Raw genomic sequence first — 18,985 nt, forward strand, 5'->3', positions numbered from 1 at the left:
CTCATTATTCATTACCACTGTTCTTTATGATAAATTGAGATAACTAAGCCCAATTTATTAAACACAATAGCTAATTCCCCAGATTTTGTTGTCTTTTCCTTTGCTTGTTTTCTGTTAGGATTTCCATCACAGAAGAGAATTCTTAAAGTTATGCCCTAGAGCCGCTTGGCCAGAAGCTGTGTGGTGTTGGCTGAAGGCATTCAGCTGCTTGGGCCAAAACCCTTTAAGAGAAATTTAGAGCACAAAAATACACAAATATTGTAAGTAGATCTAAATTTGAATTGGAGAAAAATCCAAGTATTCTCTTATGGCCTGAACTGGCAAAGTGGTCTACATTCACATACCTTTCAATACTCAAAATGCTCATTCTTTTCAAGCTAAGAGTAAGAAGTAAAAGGAAGAAGAATCCAGGGAATGACTCAAACCAAATGGTACATTTTACCTTAAAGCCAGAAAGGGTTCAAAACATTAATATACACTTTAAAATTTTTACATTTTGAAATTGCTTCCATAAATCATTTAATTTACATACTACAGATTCTGGGTTTTGTCCAAGTATCTGACAATAAACATACAAATATATAAATGATGTGATTTTTAAGAAAATTTGTTTGGGTTTTAATTTTTTGGTAAGGAATTATTAGAATTCACTTACTTCTTCAGAGTATTAAGGGAAAGAGTGAAGGCACTGACAGAGAAAAGTGGCCCATGGTTAAATTTCCCCACAAATAATCCATGAAGGCTACACAGAAGTTGAAAGGTTAAGCAGGTTTCTGAGCCAGCATTCAAATTCAGAAGATTTCAATTTTAGGCACAGTTTAGAAAAATTATGCATGCTCTGGCAAATTACTTAAGCTCCTAAGGTCTCCATCTCCTTAACATTAAATTCTGTATTTGGGGATAAAAACTTGCACAATACATATCTGAAGTCTTCTGATGCACTGTAGAAGGTTCCCAATTTAGCTATAAGTATGAAAGCAAAGATAACCAGTGATGATAAAGTATTTTCCCTATATACTTCTCAACATCTTAAGAGTGTAATATATGTGCTATACATTTTAGACCAGGGAACTGTATTTCTACAACAATCTTCTGCACAGCCTAATAAATTCAAGTGCTGAACTTTAATGCTGAGGCTCAACCATTGAAAACCTAGATATGTTTTGATTATGTACATTAAAGTGCTGCTTAAGCCTTATATAAAATATAAGGCTTACACACTTTATTTCTACTTGGTAATGGAAAGTATAATCATAGACAAACCACTTAGCATACAACTTTAAAACAGAAATGCAAAGAAAAACATAATTCATGAATTTGTACTTTTGCTACAAAATATGTCCAGAGTTGGGCAGGTACCAGAATCACTATATAAATTCAATGTCCCATTAAAATGTCTTAAAACATACTCACTTTTTACCCATATTTATATTTATAATTATAAATGCTATAATATTTACAACTGTATAATTAATTTCTGTGGGAATTTTATTACTGAAGCTTAATTCTTCAGGTTCAAGCCTTAAGGGGAAGTGAAATTATCTAGAAGGGAAAATAGTGAAACAATTTAATTGTCTCTCATTCCCAGACAGAGATGTGTGATTTGGATTCACCTTCTACATTTGATAATGTGACACCACAAGAAGGCAAAAAGGAATCCACAGACACAGAGACAGGAAAAACCACTAAGTCTTTATCTCCTGATGCTTGGGTTAATTTTCACTTTGTTTATCCCAATATCAAAACTTCCCTATCCCAAGTGTTCTCTCAAAAAAAAGCATATCAAAATTCATAAGGCACACTGGAAAAATAGATGCCAAGTCACTACCTCAGACCAACCAAATAACAAGCTTTGCTGGGAACAAAACATAGACAGACAGGTTGGGTTCTGTTTTAAGAGAGAATGTTAAGTGCACTGGGACATTCTAGATGTTAATAATGTGAAGCATGCAAGAAGCTAAGAATCACAGAGACACCACTCCACTGTGCTGAATAAAGCATATTGTAAGACATACCTAAGGAGGTGACTGCTTTAAGTCATGAATATACTCACATTTAAGCATTAGACAACACCAAGCCATTCTGCACATTTTAAACTAAACTATGCAAACATGATCACACAGATTTAGGCTGCTAATGCAGGATGAGAGGGTAATTCTCTTAATTTACTGGAGAAAAAAATTTTTTAAATCATAGTAAAAGTCTTTTGTTAGCGTGGCTAACATCTTCATCCTCACCATGACCTCTGTCTATAACACTATCATCTAAATAATGCTTTTAAATCATTTATACTTAGTTGCAAAATTCCTTTTGATTGGAGATGTCAAATTCAGTCTATTTAGGCAGAATACAGTGGCAGATGTTTACAATGCAGACGTAATTAATTTAGTCTCTTTGGGGGGGAGCCTACAGAAGAATGCTATCTTCGACAGTTTTAGTGTCTGCTGTTAAAGCTAGAAAACATTATAATAGTCTATTCTTTACAAAGGCGTTGATTCACCTGTCTTACAAGCTAACGGCAAAATCTTACATCATCTATTGCACTGCAAGAAAACAGGCAAGATAGCAACTTCAGTGATTCAGACGCAGTCTTTCCTTAGAGAAGAAAAGTAGGAAACTGCTAAAAAAAATTTACCGAATCAACACACCACTTAGAAAATATTTAAAATTTATTTTAAATTAAATTCTCATTTCAAGGTGGTAATGCTTTCATTTCAATATATAGGATTGTTGCAGCCAGGGCTTTCATCACATCACCACAACCCTCTACAGAGAGCCCAGGTAATCCTACTGCCACACAAACAGCAGTGCCCTCTCCAGAAGCTGTTAGAAGACAACCTATTTTCTTAACTGTAAAGGTAATGGTAGAGGGAGCCCTGACACCAAGTTCTGATTCCCCTCAACAAACTCCCTTCCTTACAGCAAAATGCCAAGAAAGTAAATAAAGTAACACTGCCATCAGCATATATCTCAAGAATCTCAAATAGACCTGTCAGGGTTTATTGGCCCTCCTCCATTATTTTCCTCTCTTCTGACTTCATTACTCATGTCTTACTGTCATTTAATTTACTCCAGACAGTTAATAGAATTCTTATTCATGTATAGAAATAATCACATATTTTACATGGATAAAAGCAATGAAGTATTTGTACATTCTACAACACTCATTAAAAATGCAGAGAATAAACAGAGTGGAGTAAAGAAGTCATTTTGCATTATCACCTAACAAATGTGTTAAAAATTACTTAGTATAAAATACAGTATTTATGCAAAGTTCTAACGAAGTCTTAATTTTACAAATCAAACTCTTCAGATTTATTAAAGAGATCTACCATGCTTACAAACTTTAAAAATAATTTTCTCAGAGGACTTTAAGTGGTGTTTTAAAATACTGGTTCATGGACCACATGTGGTGGCACACACCTATGATCTCAGCACGCAGGAGGCTGAAATTAGAGGATAGAGAGTGTGAAGTAAGCCTGGGCTAACAAAGCAGACTCTGACTCAGAAAACAAATGATGAGGACAACAAACAGGTTCACAAATAATTTCCTCAACTATTATAGATCTCCTTGAAGACTGTTAACTTTCAGATTATAATACAATGATGGCAGTAATAGTAATTAGTATTCTCTGCTTTAAACCTCCTCATCTTATGAAATAGGCACCTTTTTTTGTCGGCCGTGGGGCTTGAACTCAGGGCCTATGAGCCTCTCTGTGCTCAAGGCTAGTACTCTACCACTTGAGCCACAGCACCACTTCCAGTTTTTGAGTAGTTAATTGGAGATAAGAGTCTCAGGGAGACTTCTCTGCTTGGCCTGACTTCCAACCGCGATCTTCAGATCTCAGCTTCCTGAGTAGCTAGGGTTACAGGAGTGAGCCACCGAGGCCTGGCAATAGGCACTCTTTATTGTCCTCGTTTTACAAATGAGAAAGCTGAGGCCTGAAGAAAGGGGATTCCTTGCTTTAAAAAACATAGCTTGAGAGCAAATTGACTAGTTTTTTCTATTTGGGTTCTTTTTGGAGGGGTTCATTTGTCTGGTTTTTGTTTTTTTGTTTGGTGGTAAAGAGTTTTAAATTCAAGGCCTCGAGCTTCTACCACCCAAATTATACTTTCAGCCCAGCTCTTTGCTGGTTATTTTGGTCATGGAGTCTAGTGAACTCTTCTGCTTGCGCTGGCTTCAAACCATAATCCTGCAGGTCTCAGCTTCCTGACTAGAAAGATACTAGTATTCTTGCTTAGGCTATCTTCAAAACTAGAACTCATACCCTGAACAGTCTTATAGTAGGAAGTGTAAGAAATCTATTTGTGTGTGCAGACAGAAATATTTCTCGGGTCAACACGGAGAGATGTGAGGGTCAATTAGAGAAGAGAGGATGGATAAGGAAACTGATCTCTGCTGGTAGCAATCCTTTGTAAATTATGAGAGTTGGAAAGACAACTACAGGATATATAAAATTTGGAGGTGAAATGGACGGGATGAAGGTTATTAGGTAAAAGTAAATTGACTGTCCCTGAATTACACTAGAAAATTATTCATCTGTTATTGCTCCAAATTGAAAAAGAAGTTTTAAAACTGTTTCTTTTGCTGAAGTGAGATGTAAACAGTTCACTGAAAAAAAAGTATTACTATAAACTCTAGGTAGTCTTATATGCACTCCATTATAGTTTTTATAAAATAAACAAATTTTAGTTATTACAGGAGTAAATCTGGGAGTTCTTGGAGGGAAATCAGGTAGTAATTACAATATTGAAATTCATATACTATTCATTCTGGCTTTTCTACTACTGAATTCTATTATTCAAAAAAAAATTGAAAAAATGAAACTACACACAAAGTCAATCATTAAGTTAATGGTTAAATATATCTTTATAAATACAGTATTACACAACATAAAAAACTAATTTGTACCAAAATAAGATATTAAGGACATAGTTCGAGTGAATGCAAACTATTTTAAAATTATATTTATTTTACAAGCCGGGTACTGTTGGCTCATGATTGTAATCCTAACTACTCAGGAGGCTGAGATTTGAGGATTGAGGATCAAAGCCAGCCCGGGCAGGAAAGTCTGTGAGACTTTCCAATAAAAACCACCAGAAAACCGGAATTGACGCTGTGGCTCAAGTGGTAGGGTGCTAGCCTTGAGCTGAAGAGCTGAGAGACAGCGCCCAGGCCCAGAGTTCAAGTCCCACAACCACCCAAAAAAAGTATTTATTTTAAAATTGTATGTCTGTACACCTGTGTTTGTATGTTCATGGAGAGAACTGTCTGAAAATAATGAGAAAAGGGAAACTAAATGAGACTAAAGAACATTATTATCTGGGCACAAAGGAACATGGTTTTATTGTTGTTGTTGTTTTGTCAGTCAAAGGAACACGGTTTTATTGTTGTTGTTGTTTTGTTGGTCGTAGGGCCTGAACTCTGGGCCTGGGCGCTGTCCCTCAGCTCTTCAGCTGTAGACTAGCTCTCTACCACTTGAGCCTCAGCCCCACTTCCGGCTTTCTCTGCTTGTGTGGTGCTGAGGAATCGAACCCAGGGCCTCATGCATGCAAGGCAAGCAGTCTACCACTGAGCCACCTTCCCAGCCAGGAACATGGTTTTAATACATTAATTACAATTTAATATTTTGTTGATACTGTTTTAGGTTTTGTTTTTGTGACAGCACCAGAGCTGAACTCAGGGTCTACTACTGCTGCTTGTTTGCTCATGGCTGGCACTCTACTATTTGAGATATGCTTGTAGTTCCTTTTTTTTCCTGGTTAATTGGAGATTATGTCTCTCAAAACTTTTATGTTAGGCTGCCTTCGAATGTGATCCTCAGATATCCACTTCCTGAGTAGCTAGAATTACAAGCATGAGCCACTGGCTCCTGGCTATAATTTAATTTTTAAATGCCTGAGACAAGCCCTTTATCTGCTACCTGGCCACTATGATATGAACTGCTCTTCTCCATTGCACACTGCAGCCATGATGGACTGATACATTTCAAAGTTTTCCTTTCTGTAAATGAACTAAGTCAACTACCTTTTCAGAATAAAAAACAGGATGTACAAGGATGGAGATGTGGAGATTGGCGGTGTTTTTTTTTTATCATTTATACTTCAGTATGTCTTTTGAAAAGCATACCAAGGTGTTATGTATCCTGCAATCCTATGTTCTATAGAACACATATAATGTTTGGTCTTTCTGAGTCTAGAATATTTCAAGTAACATGGTAATCCAAAAATCATACATTTTCCTGAGAAAAAATTGTTTTTCTTTATGGCTGCATAAAATTCTATTGTTAAAAAGAAAAGAAAAAAATGTATCAAAAGACATAGACAAGCTATCAGTATTGCCTGCCTTGGTGGAATAGAGATGCTGTTGGTGACTAACGGAGCCTCTGGGAGTGGGGAGCCAGTGAGGACTTGGCTTTTTATCTTGATATACATTTTCACTACTATATCTATTTCAACATGCACTCTTATTTTTAAATTTTTAAGCTTTATACCACTACCCTTAGAAAATATACAAAGCAGCTTTAATTTTCTCCTACAAATTTATTTGCTAATTATATTGATCACCACCAGGTCATATATTTATTTTACCAGCCACACCAGAATGGTCTACAATAGAATGGATATGCTAGTAATAATCAAATTACCTCCCTAGAATACTTACAAAATCTAGTTGCTAAAGCTATCCCAATTACAATGAGCATAACTACCCACAGGGAAATTAAAGGAAGGAAAATGTGACATGAGGCCTGTATCAGGAAACTCCAACTGTCACTCATTGGTAATTTCAAACAGGTATGAGATATATCTTCAAAGAATAAATCTCCAAGCTCCTACTAAGGACAAGACAGAATGTAAAACAACACTGTTACTTTATGTTTTGCCAATATAAGTGCCTATCAGTTTTTAAGTACTTTGTTTAGGGACACTACCAAGAGACATGGGTCATAATATCAGCTCCCATGGAGCTTAAAATGAAATGAATAATCAAGACTGATGCAATGAAAAGGGGACTGCTGAGTACATTTGCTTTCCTGTATGCTATTAGCGAGGAGACCTTGACAACACTAATGTGTAAGGTGACAGAGATGCAGAAGCATTTGGAGGATAAGATAGGCAAGAAAAAGGTAATCACAAGGAGACTCATGTTCTTGGTTTTATATAAACCATGCTCAATTTGAAACTGAACAACACACAGATACATATTTGGGTAAAATACATAATGCACATTTGTAGAAGAGATCTAGATGGCTCCTGTGTTTGCAGATACACTACCACCAATGATGAAAAGTAAGTATTAGAAGGGACTGTATATGTCAAATGTCAAAGCTCACTTGACAGGTGAATAGATTTTTCACAATATTTGGCCAGCTAACATGGTATCTTTGGGTACTTGGTAAGGAAATGAAGGATGGATATAGCTCTGTGAACAAAAGTAACTAAAATAAAACCCTTTTTCCTTTGTTCCAAATCAACGGCAATACCAGTTTCTTCTCAATATGTCACTTTTAGTATTTCCTGTTCAAGCTAGCCCACAGGGAAAAAAGAAAAAACATGGAAAAGGCAGTAAAAGTAGTAGAGGAGATGTATACAGGAAGTCTGGAGAGAGTAAGCTGACCTCTAACTCTAATTTTAATCATCCATTTTTAATGGGCTTCTATTAAATGGGCTTCTTTCTTAACTATAGCATGAATACCCCCATGAAGTAAATTCAGTTATTATTATTAATATTACATCATCATTATTATAATATACATCTACATATCATCAAAATGTATTTCTATATTGTTAGAGAAGAGTGAACATTAAAAAAATAAGAAAAAATGAGTCCTACTCAAAGTCACTTAAGAAATATATATCAAAGAACACTGGACTCTAGACTTCCAGAGGTTCAATATTCTGTCCCTATGCCACAATCTAGCAGTCCTTTGATTGGAAGCATAAAGGACCAGTAGAGTCTGAATTACAATAAGCAATAGAATAAAGAAAGTTAGTACTTCAAAATCAATAAATCTTGAGATAAGCACTTAGCAAAGATATTAGCTTCTTTTTTTAACAATATGAAAGTAAAAAGTTTATTATGATATAAAATGAAGAGCAAACAATTTTGGTTGAAATACAGAACTAAAACTGACAATCTCCTTAGTGACCTATTCACTGTCTTGCAGAGACAGCACACAGCAGTTAATTTTATAATGTAATTAAAATTATGTAGGAAATTTTATGAAAACACAGTAAAACATAAAAATATCTACTGACAAGGACTTAATTGTTATGATGACTAGGTCTATATTCAAAATACCAGCATTGAATCTATGACTAGGAATAGATAGATCACTGTGTATGAACTATGGTAATTATAAATTTACTACCTAGTTTATAAGAAAATTTTGAGGAAAATTATGTATGAGATAAAATTTCAATTTAACAATTCCTTGGGATAGAATTGTTTTAAAAATATTTCAAAATAGTTAAGGAAAACCAACTTAAAGAATTTTAAGAAGCTTCAGGTAGGTTTTCTCAATGAAAGGAAAAATAACTGATATCAAGAAATTTCACATTTCTTATAAATTGCACAGTGCCTTTCTATTAAAATAAGATTTGAGTAAGCTAAGCATTTTCCTCAGAGAAAAATTAAATCCTCCCAAAATACAAGTTGAAGGCATTTTTCTCAAAAACATACCAGAAAGTGCTGCTTTAAAACAGATTTAATAAAAAGCAATGACTTTATAGATGAGTGATACTAGTCAAATAACAGCAAATCATTTTTAGTCCCATCCCCTATTAGCCATTAATCTAACAGTTAAAAAGTTAGGCCTCCAGGGAGCTGATTTCTCACTTCATTAGGTAAGATCATGGCTTGTTTCCTACCTTTCCTCTTTTTTACCACTTATCACACTGCAATAGAAAGCAGGAAGGAAACTCATATATATGTCTATGCCAGGAGCAAATCTGATGATAAATTAAGTGGAGGAAAAGCTGTCAGTATAAACTGGTCAAATTCACTTCTTTCATGAAGCTGTTCAGACACAGAAGTTATCTGAAAAATCATAGAGTCTAAAGCCAATCTGCATTTTGTCAATATTCCCTTAACATTTTCCTTCTAACTTTAGAAACCCTGAAATATAAACACATGTGAACATATTCTCACATGTAACTTATTTTCATTAGTGACAACATTTCAAGGCAGAGATTGTTTTAAAATCCTTTAAGAAATGGTAATAGGGGCTGGAAAGGTGGCTCAGTGGTAGAGCACTTGCCTTGCATGCTCAAGGCCTGGGTTCGATTCCTCAGCACCACATAAGAAAAAAGCCGGAAGTGGTGCTGTGGCTCAAGTGGTAGAGTGCTAGCCTTGAGCTGAAGAGCTGAGGGACAGCGCCCAGGCCCAGAGTTCAGGCCCCACGACCGGACCCAAAAAAAAAAAAAAGAAATGGTAATAGCAAGACAAATACAGTAAATATCTAGTTGTTGATGTGAATCTTTGGTTAAACTAAAATTTGGAGAATAAAGTGACCCTAACTGGATTACATGACTGCAAGATAAAAGAAAAACTGGGGGGGGGGGAGGCGAGGGGAGAGACGTATGCATTAAAGTCAGGAGACTTGGTATATCCTATTTTTCTGCCTTTTTGAACAATAACAAGTCATAAATAGGTTCCTAAGAAATCTCTTAAGATGACTGTTAGCTGGTTTGAATTTTCACAAGGCAGCAAGATTTTAGACAGATAATATGACAAAGAAGAAGTCTACTTGAAAAGTCCTTGAATACTTGTGCTTTCAGTGGGTCAAAGGTACTTCTATGACAGAGTTATTTGCACTTATGTTATTTAACATTGGCAGACTCTTCCTAGTAAAATGCTTTATATATCTTATGATGCTACTTTAATAAAGCTGAGCCTGATATGAGGAGCACTAGAAGAAATATGACTATGTGGATTTTCCTCTGACATAAAAATCACATCTCACAGTACCAAGAGACTTGTAAAAGAATGTTCATAGTAGTTCTATTCAAAACAAGGCCCATCAGCAGTGGAATGGGCAAATAAATAGTGAAATTCTCATACCTAGAATACTCTAGAGCTACCTATCTGATTTGGTAACCACTAACACTAGCTGAACTGCACTTACAGTATGGCTATACTGTGATTTGAGATGTGCTACATATTTCAGACATCATCCAAAAAGACTCATAAATTACATCAGTATTTTTGTTGAAGCAGTAGTGATGCTAATCAAATCAATATTTTGTATATAATAAGAAAACATACTATTAACCCCTTCTATCCTACCAATCCCTTCAAGTTACCTGCCTCCATTTTCAATATGTGAAAGATTTAAAAGAAACCATTTTGTGATTTCTTACACAAAATAACTAAGTTATCTTCTAAAAATTCTCTAAAATCCATCTAATATTTTTCTAAAGATTATTTATTTTTATATACTGAGAGGAAGCATTTTTGTCATTATCTTTAAGTGTTTTACAAAGGAGTTACCATTTAACTACATGGCACCCTCTCAGAAGTGCTCTTGAATTGGAAAATAAGTGAAATTATGAATATTCTTAATTTAGTATGAACTAAATGACCTAAGTGTTTTCACATAACTATTCAGAAATGTTTGTGATGTGAAGACAATTTAAGAATCAAGCTTCTTGACAAATCAGAATTTTTTTTCTGAACACAAAAAGTTTGCCACAGTCAGATTTGGTGATATATATCTATAATATTCCTAACACTTAAGAGTCTGAGGCAGGATAATTAAGAGTTCAAGACCTGCATATGTTCTTTTACATTAGATTCATTTTACACAGAATCAAGCTTATAAATGAATACAGAAAAGAAATGTATAGATTGGACAGCTGTACTTACCATGAACTTGGTTGATTTCTGAATTTTGGGAAAGAATTTCATCTGCTAATTTTTGAGCAGTTGGCAAAACCTCTGTGTGGTGCACTGTGATCAAATACTGTACAAACTTCTGTAGTTGGTCTCTATTCATTTGAAAGAGAGTCTCTGAAATGGGAAGATGCAGTTTGACCTGATCTGGCTTGCGGATTCGATATAAAGAGAGTGCCACAACATGAGCACAATAAAAAATGTCCTTGTTTCCACAGCTGCAGGTCACTGAGGTAATCTTGCAACGATCAAAGCTGATGGCCACGTTGCAAACAGCTTCTGGCTCCGACTGTATTGCAGGTTCCGTCACTGTGCCACTCAAGTGGAAACCTATGGGAACAGAAGAAGTTTAGTGTCTGTATTCTGATGCTATATGAAAAGTTCTCTTAAAAACAAGTTGTACTGGATAGCATAAATAAAAAACAATACAACAGCTTTTATCTTCAAATACAGCATTCAAGCCACTGGCATCCCTTCCCCCCAAAAAAGGTAAAACAGTAAGTATGTAAGTAAGTAAATAAACAAAAAGTTGTTAGAGCACAGTACTAGTAAGTCATCACTGTACTCTGAGACAATGGTATTCAAGACCAAAAAAACATTCTCTTAACTTTTAACACAAAAGCCAACTTGCTTAGCTTTCTTCTCAAAAATAAAAAAAAAAATGAAAAAGCACTTCCCCCTTCTCTCTGCCTTTATTCTAGGTAGCCACCATTCTGTCAAATTACACTGCAATTCTAAAGGAATCCTTTTCACAAATTTTGAACAGAGAAAAATTTTAGTAATATTTCCTGTAGAATGGACAGCATATCCCCAAATGTTACAATATCTATGAGTAGCAACTGCCAAGAAAACCATAGAACTCACTATAGCTCATACACACTACAGTCTAAGTCTGATACTGACACAAGAGTAAACTCCATACCCACTCTCCACATCACCAAGGAAGAAAGATCATTGATAGCTCTGTAACTCATACTTTCAACAATCTTCAACAAGCTCCTTGACCAATGGCCATTTAAACACTGTTTATAAGGATCCAGAGTTACAATTTCTAGCTAAGCTCAATACCAATGCAAACTGTCACCCACCACCATTGTGTACCAATTAATGCTGGACTACTTGTACAGAGGAAAACGTTCCACATTCCCTTTTCCTGAATGCATGGGAAAGCTGGGGTGGCAGGGTGAACATCATCGCGTTTCATCTCCTCTTTCTAAAAGCCATATTCCATGGCAAGTGCAAACCTGAAGACAATGAGAAGGGGATCCCTCTGGGAACATCCAGGACTTAAGATTTACCTCAAGTGCTACACAAAGAGGTCATTGGCTCCCTCTGACCTTCTACTATTTGTACTACTTTAATAATAAAATCTATCAAGCTGACCACTGCTTCTTCAACTTCTTTTATTCACTGAAAAGGAGAGACTTCTGAGAGAATCAGCACACATGAAGTGCAGAGATGTGACTTGAGAAAAACAGACAATACCAAAAATTCCAACATGGGACTTCTGTACCTAACTTGTCTTCTACAGAAGCTATCTAAGCCAGAGATGGAAAGAAAGACTACTCAAATCTTTCAAAATAGTTTAATTTCATCCTGATATTCAACACTTGTAAAATGTAGCAATTTTTACTAACGGAATCAATTTTTAATAGTTTTTATTGAGATTAAGTGATTACATAAATTTCACAGTATTGTGAGATAGTGATACTTAAATTCACAAACACATTTTAACTTTCACGAGGCAAATTGTCATTATCATGATCTATAATATTTGTGAATTCTATAATGTTTGACAATACAACTATTTCTTCCACATCGAGTAATATGTACATTTCTTTCCTTTTGCTTGGTGTAAGCTGTTCCCTCTTTCCCTCTCATTCCCTCCCTCCCATCACTGCCCTTGAGTTACTTAGTTCATTTTCATCAATGTCCAGTGCAGCTGATGGGCCCCTTTGTTGTATCTTTTCCCATTTCCTTCTAATTCCTCCTAGCTTCCCTCAGATACACACACACACACACACACACACACACACACACACACACACACACTATATGAGGTCAAGAACATGATCAGACAAATTGAGTGGATGTCCTTTGTTTCTTGAGTCCTGTTTACTTTGGCATATCTCCTTGCATTTTGGATTTAATATCCACATACCAGGGAGACCATGTGCCTTGTCTCTCTGCTCTTGGCTTACCTTGCTCAAAATGATTAGTTCTAGTTCCATCCATTTCCCTGTGAATGCCATTATTTTGTCCTTTCTAACGACTGCATAATACTCTATTGTATATAGGTACCACAACTTTTGGACCCATTCATCTGTAGTGGGGCATCTGGGTTGTTTTCGTATCTTGGCTATTGTGAACAGTGTTGCAATGAATTTGGAGGTGCATGTGTCCTTGTACCCTGGTTCCTGCTGCTTAGGGTAGATGCCTAGGAGTGGTATGGCTGGGTATTTGGGAAGGTCTATATTTAGCTTTCTGAGGTAGTTCCAGACTGCTTTCAAAAGTGGTTGTATTAGTGTACGTTCCCACCAGAAATGCAATAGGGTTCCTTTTTCTCTGCATCCCCATCAGAACTTGTCAGAATGGCTGGGGTAAGGTGGTATCTCAGGGTTGTTTTTATTTGCATTTCCTTTACAGCCAGGGATGATGAACATTTCCTCATATGTTTCTTTGCCATTTTTATCTCTTCTTCTGAGAAGTCTCTCTTTAGCTCCCTTGCCCATTTAATGATTGGTTTGTTAGATTTGGGAGGGATTAGTTTCTTGTGTTCCCTGTATATAATGGGTATTAGTTCCTTGTCTGATTTAGTTCTGGTAAATATTTTTTCCCAATTAGTTGACTGTCTTTCTAGATTGGTAGCAAAGTTTTTAGCTGTGCAGAAACTTTTTAAGGTAGTCCCATTTGTCAAGTCTGTCTTCCAACTTGCTGAGTCTCTCTCCAATTTGTTGTGACCCTGGGACTCTGTTCGGGAAGCTCCTGCCTGTGCCTATAAGTTCAAGTGTTTCTCCAACTCTGTCCTGCAGTAGTTTCAGAATTTCAGGTTTGATGCTAAGGTCTTTAGTCCATTTTGAGTTGATGTTAGTGCATGTTAGTTTTCTGCATGTGACTACCAATTTTCCCAGCACCAATAGTTGAAGAGGCTATACTTCTTCCACTATATGTCTTTGGCTTCTTTGTAAAATATCAGCTGAATATAGGTATGTGGTTTTATTTCTAATCTGTTCCATTGGTCTTCATGTGTGTTTTTGTGCCAATACCAAGCTGTCTTTGTTATTATGGCTCTACAGTAGAGCTTGAAATCTGGTAAGGTTGATTCCTCTTGCATTGTTTCTTTTGCCTAGAATTGTTTTGGCTATTCTAGGTCTTTTGTTGTTCCATATAATTTTTTTATTGTTTTCTCTAATCCAACAACGAACATCATTGGGATTTTGATGGGAATGGCATTGAATTTATATATCATTTTTGGCAGCATGGCCATTTAAAACAGCATTTTGTAAATACTTTTCTTATTGCTTCACAATAAGAAAACTTGAAAATGATCATATGATAACCATTTGGGATAATGAATATTATCCTTCTTTCAAAATAGATACTCCAGTTTTCCTCCAAAACAATTAAAGGATACATAGAAAATACATTACTTAAATTTATGTCTCTTTTCTCATGAGAAAATTACATGTAAGAGTAAATACCTTAAAAATTTCATTAATGAAGAAAAGTAAGAACAGGCCTGACTTAATATTATCATTCTCTAACAGATATACTCTAAAGTGAATGGAATTAAAAATCTATGGGACAACTACAGATGAATCATACCAAAAATTGTGGTACCTATATACAATGGAATATTATGCAGCCATTAGAAAGGACAAAATAATGACATTCGCAGGGAAATGGATGGAACTAGAACTAATCATTTTGAGCAAGGTAAGCCAAGAGCAGAGAGACAAATGACACATGGTCTCCCTGATATGGATGTTAAATCCAAAACGTAGGGAGATATGACAAAATAACCAGGACTCAAGAAACAAAGAACCTCCACCTAATTTGTCAGATCATTTCTAAATGACTCCATGTTCTTGACCTTGTGTGTGTGTGTGTGTGTGTGTGTGTGTGTGTGTGTGTGTGTGAGCGTGAGTGCGTGCGTGCGTGAAGGAAGCTAGGAAGAAGGCACAGAATCAAAAGGAAATGGGAAAATATACAACAAAGGGGCCCATCAGCTGCACCGGACATTGATGAAAATGAACTAAGCAACTCAAGGGCAACTGGGAGAGAGGGAATGAGAGGGAAAGAGGGAACAGCTTAAACTAAGCAAAAGAAAAGAATGTACATATCACCCAATGGAAGAAATAGTTGTACTCTCAAAGCTTGTAGAATTCACAAACAGTATAGACCATGATAATGAAAATTTGCCATATGAAGGTAAAAATGCGTTTGTAACTTTAAGTATCACTATCCTACAATACTGTGAAATTTGTGAATTTATGTAATCATTTAATCTCAATAAAATTATTATAAAAATCTATGGGACAAAGATTAAGACAAAAATTAAACATGGATTATAAGAGTCCAGAAAACTCCTAGGTACATTCTTTGCTTAAAGAAAACTTTACAAGCTATTACATACATGCTTACGGGAAACCAGATATCATAATCAAAATAGTTAAAAACTAACCATTTATAAAAACCACCTCTTTCCACTTAACATTACCACTTAATTTTCCCCTGACCACTCAGTAAAAGACTATCTCTATCTACAGAAGTAATATTAAGAATTACAAGCAAAACCAAGATAATTAAGATGTTAAATGAGTGAAACTAGTTAGTAGAGAGACTTCAAGGATTCTTTCACATGAGGAATACAGATTTTTAAAGAAGACATGAAGGTATAGGGAAGAACTAGTTGCAAAGAGGAATGAGACTGTTAAGAAGGGGATAGGTGGAACAGAGAGAATAATAAAAAGACAAATATGGTCAATGTACATTATATGTATGAATGAAAATGTCATAAATATAACTTACTTTGTATAATATGTGCTGGTGAAAAAAAAAGAGTAGCAACAGCAAAGGATCTACATGGAGAATTAGGAATATAGCTTAGCAGTAGAACACAGCTGAAGAATCTAGAGGTCCTGATGGGTTTAAGGCTTGGTAGTATAAAAAAAAATTTAATTGTGAAAAAGAGCCTAAAAGAAGATAATGTAGTAAGTCATTCAAAAAAATTAGTTCAACTCTCAAATAAGCATTTAGAAAAGCTGGTAGAGCTGTCAAATGATTTTTGCTAAAATGACCTTATTCATGTAAGTTGTACAGTACATGTCAGAATATAGTGTACTGTTGAATCCTGATACTATACAATTAATCACAAGTGAAAAAATCCCACAAATTACACGATTTTGTCATGTTGAAAACTATTATCTTGTTCAGTTTTTGTTTTTCCAATGCTGAGGACAAATTCAGGGCCCTGCCCTTGCTAGACAAGTGTTCTTCACTAAGAAATTCTCCAACCCCCTATTCATGAGTTTTAAAAATCAAACTACCTAGCATACAGTATGTGCAACCAAGAAGTATTCAAAGGTATGGATAAATTATCTCAATTAACACTACTCCATTAATCTGATGCCATCAAAGACTACCACTTCATCTGTCCAAAGAATTTTAATTATTTACATACCTAAGCTGTTTCAAATTCTACCATACAGTACTGAGCCAAAATGAAGGAATTCCATCAAACCTGACTAGAGGATTACATACTGTGCTTTAGCCTCTCCAACTCAAGAAACCTCTGAAATTCTACTAATTTTCTGTGGGTCCCAATTTGTAGCACAGCACCTAGATGAGAAATGAGAATATTACTTTGAACAATACCAATAGGACTGCAAAACATCCTCTAGCACATTCAATCCCTTTCTAAGGTACTGAGTGACTTAAAACAAAATCATGTTCCTGAAAATGGATTTTATCTTTGTGGAGTTTTGAAGAACTGCAATAACCAGCTATTTTAGGGTAATAACTGAGCACACAAAAAAGTAATTTCCATGTATTTTGGCAAGATATGGTGAATTAAGTGTTTTGTTTTCAGTGAACTAAAACTAAAATAAGTTACAAATCTTTTAAAAAAATCTTTGACTCTCTAAAATATAATCTATGAAAACTTTGGAGGGCAGTCAAATTGTTTTTTTATTAATCACCATTCTATCAATGAGTCAATGAAATGTTAAGTATTCATATTCTCAATCTGCATCAACAGAAGAGAAACAAAGCAGCACCCAGGACTTGACAACATAAAGATTTTGGTTCACAATCAGGTTCTGTCACTTCAACACTGTGTGTGTTATTTTTGTTATTTGACCTCTCTGAGTCTCATTTCATTCATACAATAACATGCATACATAAGTGCTATACAGCCAGGTACCAGTGGCTCACGTAGTAGCTGTTCAGGAGGCTGAGGATCATGATCAATGCAAAGCCAGCCAGGGCAGGAAAGTCCATGAGACTCTTATCTCCAATAAACCACTAGAAAACTGGAAGTGGCACTGTGGTTCAAGTGGCAGATGGCAGAGCACTGGTCTTGAACTGAAGAGCTAAGGGACAGCACCCAGGCCCAGAATTCAAGCTCCATGACCAATGACAAAATAAAAAATAAATTATGTTATATGGTTGTTTGGGGATTAACATGAAGTAACATATGCAAAGCACTTGGCACGTGGTAAAAGTTTTCATTAAGTTTTGTTTCTCTTTCTTTCCATTCCTAGCTGGAAAAACAGGGAGGGATGTAGACACATTCCCTTCGTCCATAACACTTTCTTTTTCTAAGCTACTGGAATTTGACGGGAGGAAGTCTCACTCACAAAGTGGCTTGGAAAATAAGAGGGATGGATGGCTGAGCATGTTTGAGGTAGGCGGCTAGAGAAACACCTGAAGACTAATCATTGATATTTAATAGCAAACTGAAAAACTTCAGTCAATTGTTTCTCTACTGAACCCATCTCTTTCCTAATTTTCCTATTAAGGTCTTTACAAGTATTCACTTCATAAACAGAAAACTTGAAAATACTAGAAGGGAGAGATTTTTCTTGAACTACATATACTTATACATATAAATTGTTACACTATAATAATTCTTGAAATGTGGTTCTGAGACCTCCACAGTCACTTTCGGGGGGGAGGGGATCCATGATTATATGATTATAATATTGAAAGTTTCATAAGTATACCTAGACATTATTGACCTTTTAAATTGTCTCTTGTGTGTATATTTAGCTTTCCAGAGGTTGCATGATGTGTGCTTTTGCCACAGACATAAGTAGGAAAATCTAGCTGTAGAGATTGAGCAATTTCACAAATGTAAAACAATGTCACTCTTCTCAATAAATAATTTGTATTTTGTAGTAAAGCTTTTTTTCCTAAAAGTCATTTGTGTTAACATTTATTTTATTATTATTTAATGGAATACATTGTACATTTTTCTTGGTTTTAACTCCAAATCCACTAAGTACCTATATATATATATATATATATATATATATAGAGAGAGAGAGAGAGAGAGAGAGAGAGAGAGAGAGAGAGAGATTTCTCATAAGCAATAGCACTAAGATTATAAGGTTGCAGAACTATTACTAAATATACTGCCAAGACATGGAAGAACAAGTACTGTTCTCCAAACTGTCTTTGCTAGGGCATTCTATGCACTTGGATTATAGTAGCAGTCAGCAGTAAAAGAAAAACATTTAGTTATTTACTGATAATTTTTGGGACGCTCACCTTAATTTCAGGTTTTATTATGTCTATGGATAAGTCTTTTCTTTATTTAAAAGGAACAAGGACATCTACAATATCAGAATGGAAAGGAAACTTTTAAAATACACAAATTATAAAGATGGACCATTTTGTTTGTGTATCTATATGAGCTCATCTTACTATAAAATGCTCATAATCTCAATGTATTAGAAAATTTCTAGATTAGAATAAACGGGCAGACATAAAATAAATGTACAAGCTAAAACCTATTTCTTTCAAGGTACATTCTTTTCAGAAAAATATGCACCCTGTACATGAGACTCTCAGGTAACATATTCTTTG

At 35.3% G+C, this 18,985-nt stretch overlaps 1 protein-coding gene across 1 annotated transcript in view; it reads right to left on the reverse strand.

Annotated features, from left to right (window-relative positions):
* The window catches only part of Zswim6 (zinc finger, SWIM-type containing 6), a 189,492-nt gene that overhangs the window by 57,645 nt on the left and 112,862 nt on the right, over positions 1 to 18,985 (reverse strand). Inside the window, exon 2 of the mRNA XM_013025302.1 lies at positions 10,868 to 11,224. Coding sequence (XP_012880756.1) covers positions 10,868 to 10,997 — 130 coding nt within the window. The 5' untranslated portion in view covers positions 10,998 to 11,224. The remainder of the gene's footprint in view (positions 1 to 10,867; positions 11,225 to 18,985) is intronic.

Source organism: Dipodomys ordii, unplaced genomic scaffold (genome assembly GCF_000151885.1).
Source record: "Dipodomys ordii isolate 6190 unplaced genomic scaffold, Dord_2.0 Scaffold83, whole genome shotgun sequence".
In the NCBI taxonomy this organism is placed as follows: Eukaryota; Metazoa; Chordata; class Mammalia; order Rodentia; family Heteromyidae; genus Dipodomys; species Dipodomys ordii.